Here is a 15,678-nt window from a genome sequence, read left to right as displayed (position 1 = left end):
TCCCGATGCAAGACTTCAAAAGCAATCTCCTGAAAACTTGTAAATACCCTTCTCCCAAAGGTGCACTGATGTTCTTCTTCGTTGTAGACTTGAATACAGACTCAAGACAATACAAACAACAAATAAACAGAGTAAGAGTAGAACAACTCTTCTCTACATAACAAAGACACTCTTTCCTTGAGATTTGAAAGTGATTGAAAGAGATTAACAAAGACACTCTTTTCTTAAGATATGAATACAATTCTAAGTGTATGAAAAGAGATACAAAACCTAGCTGCTATAAGATGTATTTATAATGAATATACATCTCATAGACAGCTTACATTCGGTCTGAACAAGACCTCAACCCACTAGAAACTTCCCTAAAATAATTCTTCAATCAGTCCAGGAATTTCCGTTTCTGTACCTACAGAATCGTCGGCAGTAACTACAACTTTCCTTTTATAGAAAAGGAAAGTTTAGCTCCGGTTTTCTCTTCAAGAAATCTGATCTGAGAAAATGGGAAACTCAACAAAGGATCAGATTATACAGCTGGTTAGATAAAAAAGAAATGGGTAACCAAACTTACCATTTTTACCTTTTTTCCAAAAATAGGAAAGCTAGACAACTTTTCTTCCAGTTTGAATACACAAAATAGGAAACCATATTAAAGCATACTAGCCGAAAATAATAATAAATAATAAAATATTTTTGTCAATTAAATATGCCAAAAATAGAATTAACAGTATGAAATAAAAAATATAAGATATTTATGCCGCAAATTTTCCTTAAAAAAATTATGTTATGTAAGTAAATTAGAAGTATATAATTTGATTTTAAAAATACTTTCTCAAATAAGGTTTTTTTAGAAGAAACTACAAAGTCTAGTTTCTTTTAAAATGATTTTTAAATTAAAAAAATATATATATGTTTTATCCAAACACTTCTAAAATATTTTTTTTTTTACTCTTAGAAGCGGAAAAAAAAAAGCTTAAATAAGTTAGCTAAATGGGGCCAATACTGTTGATATCCTTGAGGTTGGAGAGAAAAGCTTCCAGGAACTGGACCAATGAGCTACCTAGAATCTTATCAATCCACAAGGGAAACACACCTAAAAACCAAATGGCCTTTTGCAACACTACAAAGAAATTGTGTTGGAAGTGTGGCATCAGAGAAATTGTTCTAGAATTCAAGGTTCTTTTCCTCAATTGCCTTCTTGTACTGTCAGAATTTTATTTTTATTTTTTGATCTTGTAGCTTATGAGGGTAGTGAGATTCGATCTAGAGTCCCAGTTGGAATTGCTAATGATTTTAATGTGGTAAAGGTGAAGTTTTCACTCTTTACTGATCCTTTCTAATCTAACAATGTAGTTGGTATTGCTGTTATAAGTGTCAACTCTGAAAATGGCTCGTGGGCCTTTAATATATCCAACATACCACTGCTGCCAGTGCTTCTGCTATGGAAGCCGAAGCTTAAGCTATCACGTTAGCTCTGTCTTGGGCTTAACAGAATTCCTAGCAAGAAGTTAATATTTTTTTTCAAATTGTCAAGTATTGGTTTCTTTGTCTCAAGACAAATGCCTTCTTCAGTGGGGGTTTCTCCATATTTTCTTTTCAACTTTAGATTTAGTTAGTCATTAGTTTTTACTTTCCTAAGCGTAGTAGTCTTCACTTTTATACGGAGGGATTAGCTGACTTTCTAGCCAAGAAGCTAGTATTGTTGATGTTATTTAAAAAATAAAATAAAAATAGGGCCAATACGTCATATATAAATTCAAGTAACTTTAATTTAATTGCATAAAACGACAAAGGATCTTGCAAAACGGCATAGTGACAAAATTCAAGCCATTGAAGACCTTTTACTTTGTATTTATACAAACGTGAAAAACGTTGGTCATAGACATAGATTATACATAAAAACTATAGGGTGAAATTGTAAATATACGTAAGTAGATTATATTTTGGTCCCCAAAAATGGAACAGAGTGATTAAATGCAATTAATTGAACCAAATTGATGAAATGGAGTGGAGAATGGAGATGGTCCGTAGCGGCGGCTGGGTGTCGGTCACTCTCCCAAATCTCCTATATTTGCTTTACTGCCTGGAACCAGCTAAGAAGGCAGGGACAAATTTTAATTTTAATATACAATTTTAGTTTAGTTTAGAAAAAAATACAAACAAAATAGAGAAATATTCATTTTCTAAAATAGAAAACAACAAACACAAACTTTTTTCCTCTAATACAATTTCCACCCTCTTGCACTTCCGCTTTACTTTGGAAAATGATGTTGGATTATTATGTGGAAAGTCATTATCAATACTTACTTATTTGTATTATTTTTCAAAAGATAACCTATTAATTATTATTGTCATCATTGATTAGTAATGTCTATGTACTATTTTCTAGATGTGTTCACATCTATTTACAAAACGACTTAGCAAAATAAATCGTCCAAATTATTACGGAAATACTAACAAAGAAAAAAAAAATGTAATTCAACAAAAATTCAAACTAACCATGGTGGGTTAGAATTTATAATTAGAATAGATTGATTTATAATTTTTTTTTTATATTTAAATAGATGTTGAAGTTAAATTTTAAAATTTAGAGTACATCAATATTTTGTTTCTATCTATAAGGATGAACATTTGGATATTATTTTATCATTGATTCAATTATTATTGGTCTCATTTTATTTTTTTTTTAGTTTTTAATATTAATTTAGATTATTTATTAAAAAACATTAATTTAGATTATAATATTGATAAAATTAAAATATAAAATAATTTTATTTTTCTATCTAAATATTTGAGCATTACAAACAAAAAAAAATAAAGATAAGTTTGATACAAAATTATTAGAGAGGGGTAAAAAAAAATTATTCTTAATTTGACGGTTATAATTATATTTTAACAATCTATTATTTATACAGTAGTTTCTTTATTTAAAAATATTTTATTCAAGAATAATCTAATTTATTATAAAAAAAAAAATAAATCTTAATTTGGGTCAATTATAAATAATAATAACCTCTAAATTGTAATTAGTTATATATTTTTTAAGTCTCGTATTAACAAAGTATACCTCTACATAAGAATGATTACATTTCAATAAAATAAATACATATATTTTATAAATTTATTTATGTAGAATTAATAATTTGAGGAGTTTTTTTATTTTTACATTTCAAGACAATTTTATTTTTTTTTGTATTTTTATGGAATTCCACATAAAAACTCCTATAGCAACAAACGGAGCAATCTCACACTAAAATCCGTATAGCAACACACATAGAAACTACTGGAGAAACCCAAACTGTAAATTTTTTAAAAAAAAAAAAACTAAAAAATAATATATGAGGTAATTTTCCATAATTTTATTCCAAATTATAATACACGTACAAATATTATATTTACTTAAAAATAATTATATTATAATGTAGTATTAAGGATTATTTATTGTTATTGTTGTTACATTGATATTTTTTGGTGTTTTGAATTTTTTTTTAGTATAACTTTATTTAATTATAACTTCTTAATTAGAATATAATTTACTTTTTTTTGTTGAAGAAACTTTATTAAACTTCAAATTCAACAACCAAAAGAGGAAGCAGATCAGTTGGGACATTTTCCATACTGAAAACACGGTCAGGGTAAGAAATAGCAGCTCTAGCAATCGTATGAGCTACTAAATTTGCTGACCGTTTAACAAAAGAAATAGATACACCACACAAATTAACAAGCAAATTTTGACATTCTTTTATTACATCACCAAAAAAAGAAGTCATATGAGTTGGTGTTAGGCTATTTTTAGCCTATGTTTTGGATCCAATTTATGTGCATTCTTAGCTGTGTTGGGACGGAATTACGCTTGTTTTCTATGTTTTCAGGTTCTTTGGAGTAAAAGAGGTCTCGGGTGCAGAAATTCATTGAAAGACGTGCTGAGCCGAAGAAAAAAACTCAAAAATTGAGTTTTTCTATATCTGGCCGCGGCGATGAAGAGGCTCGCCGCGGCGAGATACGAGAAACAGAAAGAGGCTGAATTTGGCACATTCTCGCCGCGGCGAGAGGAAGTGTGGCCGCGGCGAGATCCCGTACGGACCGGGGGTAATTTCGTCCATCGAACCCTAAATTTCAAGTATAAATAGAAAACTGCGATTGGAAGTCAGGGAGAGCAATTTGGAACCACTAAAACACGGTGAGAGCGGCAGGAAGAGCATAGAGATTCAAGTGAAGATCCAGAATTCATCCTCAAACAGTTCTTTTCTTTATTCCTCTTTAATTTATTTATGTTGAATATTGCTATAGGAATGGTTATGGATTTGTTTCTGAACTAAATTTCCCATTTAGGGAGGATGATGATTGTTGTTTAATGTTTTCCTAGTTAATGTTTAATTACCATTCCTCAATTCTTGTGTGTGTGAAATTATCTTAATTTGTGTTTAATTTCATGTTTAAGATTGATCACCTTGTGCATGCTCTATGATCTCAATTCAAAATCTGAAAAGTGAGAATTGAGAATGCTAAAATTAAGATAATCGATGTTCTATGTGAAACGAAAGTATTTACATGACTTATGTGACGAGTAGATTATTGCTTAATGCTGATTTCATGTTAGTTTAATTAAGGAATTAATTAGATAACATGTGATTTAGAATCTAGAAGATCTGAAAGGAGCTAGGTTATTTTATAATCTGTCATTCACCCCAAGAATGGGATAGTAATTAATCATTAACAATTTGGGTAAACAACAACAGGATTCTCCTCCCTATTGTCTCATCTTGCTAAACTTTAAACTGTGTTATTAAGTTTTCTGAATTTCTTTCAAATTTTACTGTTTTTAAACCGTAATTGCTTTTGATTTACCGAATAGAATCATAAGTATAATTTAGTAGTACTTAATCCACTTCCCTGTGGGATCGACCTCACCTGTGTGAGATTTACTACTTGATTGCGTATACTTGCGTAGCGCTTAAAAATATAGCAACAAGTTTTTGGCGCCGTTGCCGGGGAATTGTTTAAAGATTAATATTACATAAAATTATACTAACTTCTACTTTGGTATATTTTCTCTTGCTGATTTTTCTAACCTTTTTCTTGCAATAATTTTTTTTATTTATTTCAGGAATCCTAAGTGCATGCGCCGTCAAGGACAAACAGTCATATTACCAGTTGACCCTGAAATCGAGAAAACTTGCAGGAGGAATCGAAAGAACAAGAGGCAAGAAAGAGTTTCAGCAAGCTATTTGAAACATCGAAATCATGTTGCCAATGTGAACAATAATGCGGAAACAATGGGGGTAATAATGGTAATAATGGAGGTGCGTGGAAGATCAAGCTAATGGCGGTAGCTTGAGAGATTACATTCTCCCTACTCGACGGGAGTGCGGTCATGTATTAGGCCACGGCGAGTGGATGCAAACAACCGAGATCAAACCTGCCATCCTTCAAATGGTGCGGTCTTCGATTCGGTTGGTGGTCTCCCTTCTGAAGATCCTAATTTGCATCTCTCTAACTTCATGGAACTTTGTGAAACTTTTAAAGTTAATGGAGTTAGCGACGATGCCATTAGATTGAGGTTGTTTCCATTCTCGCTCAGAGAACGAGCCAAGAGTTGGTTGAATTCTTTGCCACCGAATTCTATTGTTACATGGAATGATCTGGCAACAAAATTCTTGTCAAAGTTCTTTCCTCCAGCTAAGTCTGCAAAGCTAAGAGGAGAAATCAACAATTTCTGCCAACAAGATAATGAATCTCTCTATGAGGCTTGGGAGAGGTTTAAAGATCTGATCAGGAGGTGTCCCCATCATGGTATAGAGAAGTGGATGCTGGTTCACAACTTCTACAACGGGTTGGTTGGTAATACTAGAACTCTAATAGATGCAGCAGCGGGCGGAGCTTTTATGAGAAAGAGTGCTAATGAGGCTTACGATCTATTAGAGGAGATGGCTCTAAATAATCAGCAGTGGCCAACTGAAAGGAGTCAAACTAAGAAAGTAGCTGGTGTGCTAGAGGTTGATGCCATCACAAAGTTGACAGCTCAAGTTGAGGCCTTGACAAAGCTGATTGCAGGGCAAGCTAAACAAGCCCAAATTGTTTGTGAGTTATGTGGAGGCAACCATCACTTTTCAGAGTGTCAGGCAGATGTGGATAATTTGCCAGTGGATCAAGCAAAAGCCATTGGGAACTACTCCCAAAATAATAATTATGGGCACAACCAACAGGGGTTCTACCAGCAGAGAAATCAGCCCCAACAAAACCAACAACAAAGTCCTAGTGGCTCCAATATCCAAGCTGATTTATTGCTCCAATTCATGATGGAAACTAGAGCATCTATTAAAACTCTAGAAACTCAAATGGAACAATTGGCTACTCAAGTGGCAAACCAAGCTCAAGGAAATTCACCTAGCACTAGTGAGGCAAAAGGAAAAGAGCAATGTAAAGCAATTTCCTTGAGGAGTGAAAAGAATTATGATGGGCCTGATGTGGTACAACCATTCAATGAAGAAGTTAAAGATCAAACAGCACCAACTCCGACATCAATAGAAAAGAAGGCTACTGATAGTCCTGCACCACCACAACAGTATCCACCAATCAGTATTGATCATCATGTGAAGATACCTTATCCTCAGAGACTCCGAAAGACCAATCTAGACAAGCAGTTTACAAAATTTCTAGAGGTCTTCAAAAGACTACACATCAACATTCCTTTTGCTGAAGCCTTGGAACAAATGCCCCAGATTATGTGAAGTTCATGAAGGAAATATTGTCTAAGAAGAGAAAAATGGAGGACTATGAAACAGTGGCCTTAACTGAGGAGTGTAGCGCCATTTTGCAAAAGAAACTACGCGAAGCTTAAAGATCCGGGTAGTTTCAATATTCCATGCTCTATAGGGGGTTCAGTGGAAACTAAAGCTCTATGTGATCTGGGAGCAAGCATTAATCTAATGCCGTTGTCTGTCTTCAAAAGGCTAGGATTGGGAAAAGCAAAGCCCACAACAGTGACTCTACAGCTAGCGGATCGTTCTCTAACTCATCCTCGTGGCATAATTGAAGATGTACTGGTGAAGGTTGGTAAGTTTATCTTCCCTGCTGATTTCTTAATTCTTGATATGGAGGAAGATTCAACTATTCCCATTATTTTGGGAAGACCATTCTTGGCCACGGGTCGAGCATTAATAGATGTTCAAAAGGGGGAGTTAAAGTTGCGAGTCCAAGATGAAGAGGTCAATTTTAATGTTTTTGCCCCAACTGACATTCCTACCTGTTGCAAGATCGAGATGGTGAAGGGTTCTTTTGTTAAAGCTGATAAGAAGAAAGCAAAGCCTAAAGAGCGACTTCGAACGATTCAGCGTCGTTGGAAAAGATTGATGTGTGGTAGTTCTGAAGGTGAGATTACTCTTGTGCAAAACTCTGAAATCAACACTATTGGTGGTAAATTTTCTTCATTCAGTACGAGGGCTCTTTTGGATGCAAAGGGTGGACTTGATCCCTTCTGATGGGGCTCAGGTAAGTTTCTCTCACCCTGGTTTATTTTCATACATTGGGGACAATGTGCATTTTAGTTTGGGGGGAGAGACTTTGAATTTTTCAGTTTATTTGTTTTAGTTTAGTTTGTTTTAGTCTTGCGTGATAGCTAAATTGGAAAATGGATTGAATTGTTGTTATTCACTTGTGCAATGGATTGAAACATAACTGTGTGCTTGACTTGCAACTTTTTGAATTGAATTAGATGTGTATTAGAAGGTTGTTCATTTAGACTTAAAACATTTGCTATTCTCACATATCACTTTTGTTCTATTTGGATTGTGGAATGACTGATTGAACATGAAATAGAATTTGTTTGACATACTCTCTTGAAGCGAAATCCTTGATGATTTTTGTTTGGAAAATGATTTAGGCAAATTTTCTTTGGATCGATTGAGCCTTTCAAGCCTACCTGAAAAAAAAAATTTTCCTTAGTATACCCAAAGTTGAGCCTTAGCCTGTTTTAAAATTTTTCACCACTTCACGGAGCTGAATTTGTTATTCTAAACTCTTTTCACCCTGAACATATTTTGTTATGCCATGAGCCTTGAAGCAAGTTTGGGGGGGGAATAAGTGCTGTAAGTGAAAAAAATATAAAGTGTAGGAATGAGAGATTGAAAAAAAAAAATAATAAGAATATTGTGTGTTGTGCCTATGAAAAAAAAAGAAAAAAATGTGTCTTCTTGAAAAAAAAGTTAAGAAAATTATGAGGTGCACACACAAGGAAAAAATTGCAATCTCTTATTTCTGTTTTTGGGATATATGGAAAGTAAGCAAAATAAATGTCTAGGCTTGCTTGGTTAATAGTGCTTATGGTATAGTATAGCCTAAATGACTTCTCACCTACCCATGTACCTAAGCCATGTGATTTTAACCGAAAAAGACCTATCGATTCCAGATAGAAATTTGTCAACATTAGTGGAGAGAGGTATGTCATTCAAACTTATTGATTATGTGTTAGTGGGATGTTGGAAAGTTAGAACAGTTGTGATATTGATGGGAATTGCGATGCTTTATGTTTGTATGAATTACTTACTTGTAAATTGCACATTTAACTTAGTTCTTAGAGTTGGCAAGTTGAAATTCTGGTTATTATTTGGATTGAAGTTGTGCAGGTGGTGGTAACAATTAAATTGTTGGAAAGTTCAGCTATCATTGTCAGTTTTTTTTTTTAGTTTAGTCTTAGTTTACTCGGGGACGAGTAAAGAGTCAGTTTGGGGGAGTTTGTTAGGCTATTTTTAGCCTATGTTTTGGATCCAATTTATGTGCATTCTTAGCTGTGTTGGGACGGAATTACGCTTGTTTTCTATGTTTTCAGGTTCTTTGGAGTAAAAGAGGTCTCGGGTGCAGAAATTCATTGAAAGACGTCTTTGAGCGAAGAAAAAAACTCAAAAATTGAGTTTTTCTATATACGGCCGCGGCGATGAAGAGGCTCGCCGCGGCGATACGAGAAACGAAGAGGCTGAATTTGGCACATTCTCGCCGCGGCGAGAGGAAGTGTGGCCGCGGCGAGATCCCGTACGGACCGGGGGTAATTTCGTCCATCGAACCCTAAATTTCAAGTATAAATAGAAAACTGCGATTGGAAGTCAGGGAGAGCAATTTGGAACCCTAAAACACAGCTGAGAGCGGCAGGAAGAGCATAGAGATTCAAGTGAAGATCCAGAATTCATCCTCAAACAGTTCTTTTCTTTATTCCTCTTTAATTTATTTATGTTGAATATTGCTATAGGAATGGTTATGGATTTGTTTCTGAACTAAATTTCCCATTTAGGGAGGATGATGATTGTTGTTTAATGTTTTCCTAGTTAATGTTTAATTACCATTCCTCAATTCTTGTGTGTGTGAAATTATCTTAATTTGTGTTTAATTTCATGTTTAAGATTGATCACCTTGTGCATGCTCTATGATCTCAATTCAAAATCTGAAAAGTGAGAATTGAGAATGCTAAAATTAAGATAATCGATGTTCTATGTGAAACGAAAGTATTTACATGACTTATGTGACGAGTAGATTATTGCTTAATGCTGATTTCATGTTAGTTTAATTAAGGAATTAATTAGATAACATGTGATTTAGAATCTAGAAGATCTGAAAGGAGCTAGGTTATTTTATAATCTGTCATTCACCCCAAGAATGGGATAGTAATTAATCATTAACAATTTGGGTAAACAACAACAGGATTCTCCTCCCTATTGTCTCATCTTGCTAAACTTTAAACTGTGTTATTAAGTTTTCTGAATTTCTTTCAAATTTTACTGTTTTTAAACCGTAATTGCTTTTGATTTACCGAATAGAATCATAAGTATAATTTAGTAGTACTTAATCCAATTCCCTGTGGGATCGACCTCACCTGTGTGAGATTTACTACTTGATTGCGTATACTTGCGTAGCGCTTAAAAATATAGCAACAGTTGGATTATGAATCGCTTGTACCACCACCAAACAATCAGTCTCTAAGGTCACCTGAGGCCATTGTTTATTTTTTATCCAGCTTAAAGCCTCTCGAACCCCAATTGCCTCAGCTAACTCTGGTCGAACATACCCATGACAAAGCCGAGAAGTAGCTTCCAGCATAAAACCATGTTCATCTCTAGCCACCATTCCATAGCCATAGTCTTGGCTACTGCCAAATATTGATGCATCTACATTTACCTTAATTTCATTAGCATTTGGTGCGCACCATCGGTCATTCCCATCCCCGACTAGTAAACCAGTCCGTGATGTCTCCAAGTAAGGAGCTTGTGCCAAAGTCCATTGTTCAAGGTAACAAACAGCGAAAGCAAAAATAAAGGAGGCACTAGAATCTTTGTTTTTCCATACTTTGTCATTTCTAGCTCCCCAAATAGACCAACATAAGACACAAAACAATCTGCAAGTTGCCGTGTTTGCACTACTGAAAATCGAGACACACCAGTCCAAGAAACTGGTGTCCTGCTGTGTAGGAATTCGAATAGCAGCCTTCTCCCAACATTGAGCTGCAATAGGACAAAAGGCTAGCACATGCATAATTGTTTCATTGTGTGAATCACAAATTGGGCATAGAATATAATTTACTTAGTCTCAAATATATTCTTGAATAAAGGTTTTACTTTATTAGATTAATCAAAATATAATATCATATCATATCCAATGTGTCATCTCATAATTAATTAGTAATTTTTTTTTATTATTTATCAGCAAAAATATGTGAAATCTAATATTAAAATACACTAATAATAATGTGTTACTTCTTATATGTGCTGCCAATTTTGCAACAATATTTACAATGATGCTAATTTTTTTTTTTCAAACACTATGATGCTAAATTTACATTATGCATAATTTTATTATTAATTTTTAGGCTAATTAGTAATTTTTCCCCCTGAACTTTGACATGTAGTAAATCGTGCCCCCTGAACTTTTTTGGCCGTTAAAAATTCCCCCCGAACTATTGAGATTGTTAAATTTAAGGACTTTTGTCTAATTTCATTCAATTTTACTGTTTCAGTGATTGTTTTTGTACTTAATCATGCTCCCCAGATTTTGATATCTACCAAATCTTGCCCCTCAAACTTTGATATGTACTAAATCATGCCCCTTGAACTTTCATTCATGTTAGAATTTTTTTACTAAAATTAGACAAAAGTCCTTAAATTTAACAATCTCAATAGTTCGGGGGGAATTTTTAACGACCAAAAAAGTTCAGGGGAAAAAATTACTAATTAACCTAATTTTTATTTCACTTTTATTATTTTATTAATATAAGCTATAGCATTATTGATGAACTATTTATATTCTTTTTATTTTAAATAATGAAAAAATAGTAATAACAATGATAAATTTATTAATTTTTATATTTCAATAAAACTATTAAATTTTATAATTATATATTAAAGTATAATATTAAAAATTAATATAACACAACCACTTGAGGCTAGCGTGTGTGCTGGAGGTCCTGGATTGGAGTCCAACTAAAATATAATTGTAATATATAAATGCTTAAATAAAAAAAATTAATATAACCAAATTTTGAGAGATGGTGTAACATTTGTCAATCCACCCGTGTACATCCTAGTATTTATTTACCTGCCACATATATTCATTATTATAACTAACCATAAATTTAAAAAAAAATGGAAAAACTAATGAATTAACATATGTTTTTTTGAAAACATAAATTAACATATTTTTAGTATATTGATAGTTGCATATTCTTTCTCTCAAAAAAAAAAAAAAATAGTTGCATATTCTTCTTACCATACCTGTTTTTGATTTGTCAGGTACTTGCCGATATTAATTAATTATTAATAATTAAGGTAATGGGCCCGGGGCGACTTGTATTTAATTGTATAGACTACTGGAGAAGAAGACCACATGTTCGCTGACTAAAAGAAATAAAACAAATAAATATGTAAAAAGATTGGTAAAAACTTCAACATTTCGCACCATCTTCTTCTTCCTGCTTTTTTCTGAGCTCAGAAAGAACGGTGACTGCTCTATCTATGCTTTTTCCTTTTTTTATCTGATATCTAATAATATCCATCTATATATATATAAACACACGATATTGTTCGTTCATTGTTTCTCTGTTTTGACTATGATCTCACTTTCTACATTTTCGCTCCCAATCCCAAAGACTCTCTCTCCATTATTGATAGCCTCTAATACTTTTCTCCTGTAGACATGAAGAAAGGAGGCTTAACCCCTAATCTCAAACTCACTGTTCCTCGCGATGAAGTTTCTTTCGCTAAGTTCCTGTAATTCTCTCTCCATATATTTATATATATATATATGTGTGTGTGTGTGAGTTTTGAATGGCTGATTTAGGTTTTTCTTTTGATGACAGGACTGAAAGTGGAACGTTTATGGATGGAGATCTGCTCGTAAACAGGGACGGAGTTCGGGTTGTTTCTCAAAGCGAAGTTGAAGTCGTAAGATTTCTTTTCTAATTTTGAAAATTTAACCTTTTTCTTTAAATTATATTTTGATTTCACTTGTGTTTTCGTGATATGGAGTTGTAATGGAGTACACGACGAATTTCTTAGCTAAAAATCGCGCATTCTTCTCTCTCCTGTCTTTTGAATCCTTTGTTTATTTTATCTCCAAATAAAGAAATATGCCTTTTTTTTTTAATTCCTTTTTCCCAGCCACCTCCGATTCAGCCAACCGATAATCAGCTGAGTTTAGCAGACGTAGATACTATAAAAGTCATTGGAAAAGGGAGTGGAGGAATTGTGCAATTGGTTCGCCACAAATGGACTGGCCAATTTTTTGCACTAAAGGTATATGACTGCATATTCTATAAACATTGATATTGCATTTTGTTGCCTTATACTTTTTTATTCTTTCTCAAACGTCATTTCCTCCCTGTTTTGTGTACTTTGAGAATATTATCTGTGGATTGTAATGTTCTACTTCTTGTCATGACGAGATTTTTGGACTCGGCTTTGTTTGGTAGAGTTCACCTTTAGAATTTTCTTGAACTGGATAAAATGGTAGTGAAGAACAGAATTTGAATCTAATTTCCAGAGTTACTCTAGGTACGGTGTATCCTAATTCATGCTCTCTCAGCCACATAGATCTGGGGTTGCCTTTTAATAGATTGTGTAATAGAGGATTTGGGGGAATAGTCTCATAGCATATGAGCCCATTTGACAAAATGAATTGACGTCTGAAGGTAGAGAATGTTGGTTTAAGTTGGTCCAGGGGTAACTATTTTAGCATTCTATCTAGTTATGCTATATATCTTTTACTTTTAAAGGCTTCGTGGTTCAGGATATTATCATGGTAATTCAAGAGTTTGAACTTCAGCCTTTTAGTGAACCATTTTTGGAAGCTAATTGTGCTGGACTTGTCTAGTATATTAACAATCCTAATATTCCTTTTGTTGAATTTTTAGTTTTGTACGCATTCTTCATTAAGTCATGAATCCGGTGTAACTGTTTACATTAATGTAGCCATTATACTTTTCTCTGATGTTTTTCTCTTATTCAGGTTATTCAAATGAATATCGAAGAGTCTTCTCGGAAGCTGATTGCACAGGAATTGAAAATTAATCAATCATCACAGTGCCCGAGTATTGTTGTTTGTTACCAGTCCTTTTACGATAATGGTACCATTTCAATCATCTTAGAGTACATGGATGGTGGATCTCTAGCAGACTTTCTGAAGAAAGTAAAAACAATTCCAGAGCCGTATCTTGCTGCTATTTGCAAACAGGTAGGATTTAAGTAAATCAATTGTGAATAAAATCTTAGTTGTTTCAAGCCAATCAATTGAAACAGGCTTCTTTCTTCAACTCGTTGTTGTAGGTGCTCAAGGGTTTATTGTATCTTCATCATGAAAAACACATTATACACAGGGATTTAAAACCTTCAAACCTGTTGATAAACCACAGGGGAGAAGTTAAGATCACTGACTTTGGTGTGAGTGCAATACTGGAAAGCACCTCTGGTCAGGCAAATACTTTTCTCGGCACCTACAACTATATGTCTGTGAGTAACTTTGTTCATATGTTTTGCTAATGTCCCTTTTCTCATTTCCATCTCTTTTTACTTATGAAACTTCATATGTGCATTCCCAACATATGTATCTCACTGCATCTCTGTTGATATGTTCAATATATTTGTAGCCAGAGAGAATTACTGGAGGCAAATATAGTTACAAAAGTGACATCTGGAGTTTTGGACTAGTGTTGCTTGAATGTGCAACTGGTCGGTTCCCATATATACCAGAAGAAGGTGACGTGTGGACAAACTTTTTTGAGCTCATGGATTGTATTGTTAGTCAACCACCACCTAGTGCACCTTCTGATCAATTTACTCCCGAGTTCTGCTCGTTTATTTCTGCATGGTAAATGCTCACTTTTCATTTTTGAGTTTTAGGATGGGGAGTGTTTGAACAGTTACGGAACCAAGAGGAAACTCAATTGAAATGTAGCTGTCTTTCTTTATTTTTTTGCTCCAGTTTCGTGTAGGTTTTGTGAATTTACTAATTACCAATTGGTAATTTTCTATCTCAGTGTAAAGAAAGATGCTAAGGATAGACAGTCAGCGCATCAGCTATTGGTATGTACAAAGTTTAATTATATTTGCAATGTACACAATATTTAGTTCAATGAGTGTAAAAGTTAACTAGATTCGTGCTATGAGGATACATGGATCTGACATCTCTTCTGCTTATTTTAAATGCAAAATTCAGATGCATCCTTTCGTCAGCATGTATGATGACTTGGATGTTGATCTTTCAACGTACTTCACCAATGTGGGATCTCCACTTGCTACATTTTCGATACCATAAGAGTAAGTTAAAGGAGTATTCCTTAAGTTTATTCTCTTCCACTCCCTAGAAAATATTGTAATGTGTGCCCTACTGTCCTCTTCAATGTTAAAGATATGTTGATTAAGAGCCACCTGAAGTGGCATCCTATTAATAGCAGGGTTTCGCTTGTTCTCTTTCGTGAATTATGGAGAATCTTTGTTGAAGATTTGATTTAGCAGTCTGTGGGATTAGGATATTAAGTTTCCCCAATCTTAGGATTTTCTTACATTCTCTGTTTTTCAGAGATTGATAGTGATAATTCTGAAGTTGTTTCTGTTTAGGAAAAGGAATACTCTCAATTTTGTTGCAATAACAACGGTTTGTAGAGAATAAGATTGGGACAATCTATTTAAGAAAAGGAATACTTATTATACATGTTTTTGAACTCAACTGTCATAATGCCTTTTCTCTTTTTTTAGATTTCCACGAATGGAGTTTCAACTGTCAGTAACAGAAATCTCAAGCAAACATTCAAATGCAGTAGATTTCTTCCTGGAGGAGTAACTTAGCAGTGTGAATGGAGGTTTTTGTGACCAAGGAATATATGATTTATTGTATTAACCTTTAGAGATTTTTCACTACTTTAGCTAGCCTAAGGCGCTTGATAATTTTTCTAGTTGATTGGAACTGCAAAGATATTGTTCGCTCCTGAATTTAAGAAGAAAAATTCCTGATGTTGGACAAACTTCATTGCCCAACAGCATTAAGCTTTGTTTGGCTTCAGAAAATTGTTAATGTAAAAGAACTCTTGGGAAATTACAATAAAAGGAGGGAGAATATATTCTTAACTTCTCATAAAATCTTATTTTTCTTTGTCTTGTAAAATCTGGGTTCCAAAGAAAGTGTAAATTTTCAATGGGCATTGTAAAA

General features: G+C 33.7%; 2 protein-coding genes and 1 non-coding gene across 5 annotated transcripts; 1 reads left to right on the top strand and 2 right to left on the bottom strand.

The window, feature by feature from the left end:
• Nucleotides 1-3,557: 3,557 nt before the first annotated feature.
• On the bottom strand, nt 3,558-10,515 carry LOC133030130 (uncharacterized). The gene is made up of 2 exons (XM_061102368.1): nt 9,954-10,515; nt 3,558-3,676 (listed from the first exon to the last, which is right to left on the bottom strand). The coding sequence occupies exons 1-2, from the start codon at nt 10,513-10,515 to the stop codon at nt 3,558-3,560; spliced, it is 681 nt and encodes a 226-aa protein (XP_060958351.1).
• LOC133033770 (small nucleolar RNA R71) lies at nt 5,688-5,794 on the bottom strand. Its single transcript, XR_009685835.1, has one exon. It is a non-coding gene; the product is annotated as a small nucleolar RNA R71 (small nucleolar RNA).
• Nucleotides 10,516-11,824: 1,309 nt separating the features above from the next.
• On the top strand, nt 11,825-15,608 carry LOC133031652 (mitogen-activated protein kinase kinase SIPKK-like). 3 transcript variants are annotated; one of them, XM_061105152.1, is made up of 10 exons: nt 11,825-11,975; nt 12,170-12,245; nt 12,335-12,419; nt 12,636-12,770; nt 13,483-13,707; nt 13,800-13,982; nt 14,120-14,340; nt 14,510-14,555; nt 14,689-14,789; nt 15,228-15,608. In XM_061105152.1, the coding sequence occupies exons 2-9, from the start codon at nt 12,172-12,174 to the stop codon at nt 14,785-14,787; spliced, it is 1,068 nt and encodes a 355-aa protein (XP_060961135.1). In that variant the 5' UTR covers nt 11,825-11,975; nt 12,170-12,171; the 3' UTR covers nt 14,788-14,789; nt 15,228-15,608. The 3 variants fall into 3 exon arrangements, with proteins under 3 accessions (XP_060961135.1, XP_060961121.1, XP_060961128.1); XM_061105138.1 differs by lacking the exon at nt 15,228-15,608 and having other exon boundaries at nt 11,860-11,975; nt 14,689-15,198; XM_061105145.1 differs by having other exon boundaries at nt 11,928-12,245; nt 14,689-15,608.
• The last annotated feature ends 70 nt before the right edge of the window (nt 15,609-15,678 follow it).

This window comes from Cannabis sativa, chromosome 1, assembly GCF_029168945.1.
Source record: "Cannabis sativa cultivar Pink pepper isolate KNU-18-1 chromosome 1, ASM2916894v1, whole genome shotgun sequence".
NCBI classification, from domain to species: Eukaryota; Viridiplantae; Streptophyta; class Magnoliopsida; order Rosales; family Cannabaceae; genus Cannabis; species Cannabis sativa.
Note: the sequence above shows the minus strand (reverse complement) of the source record. Positions and strands in the feature narration are given on the sequence as shown.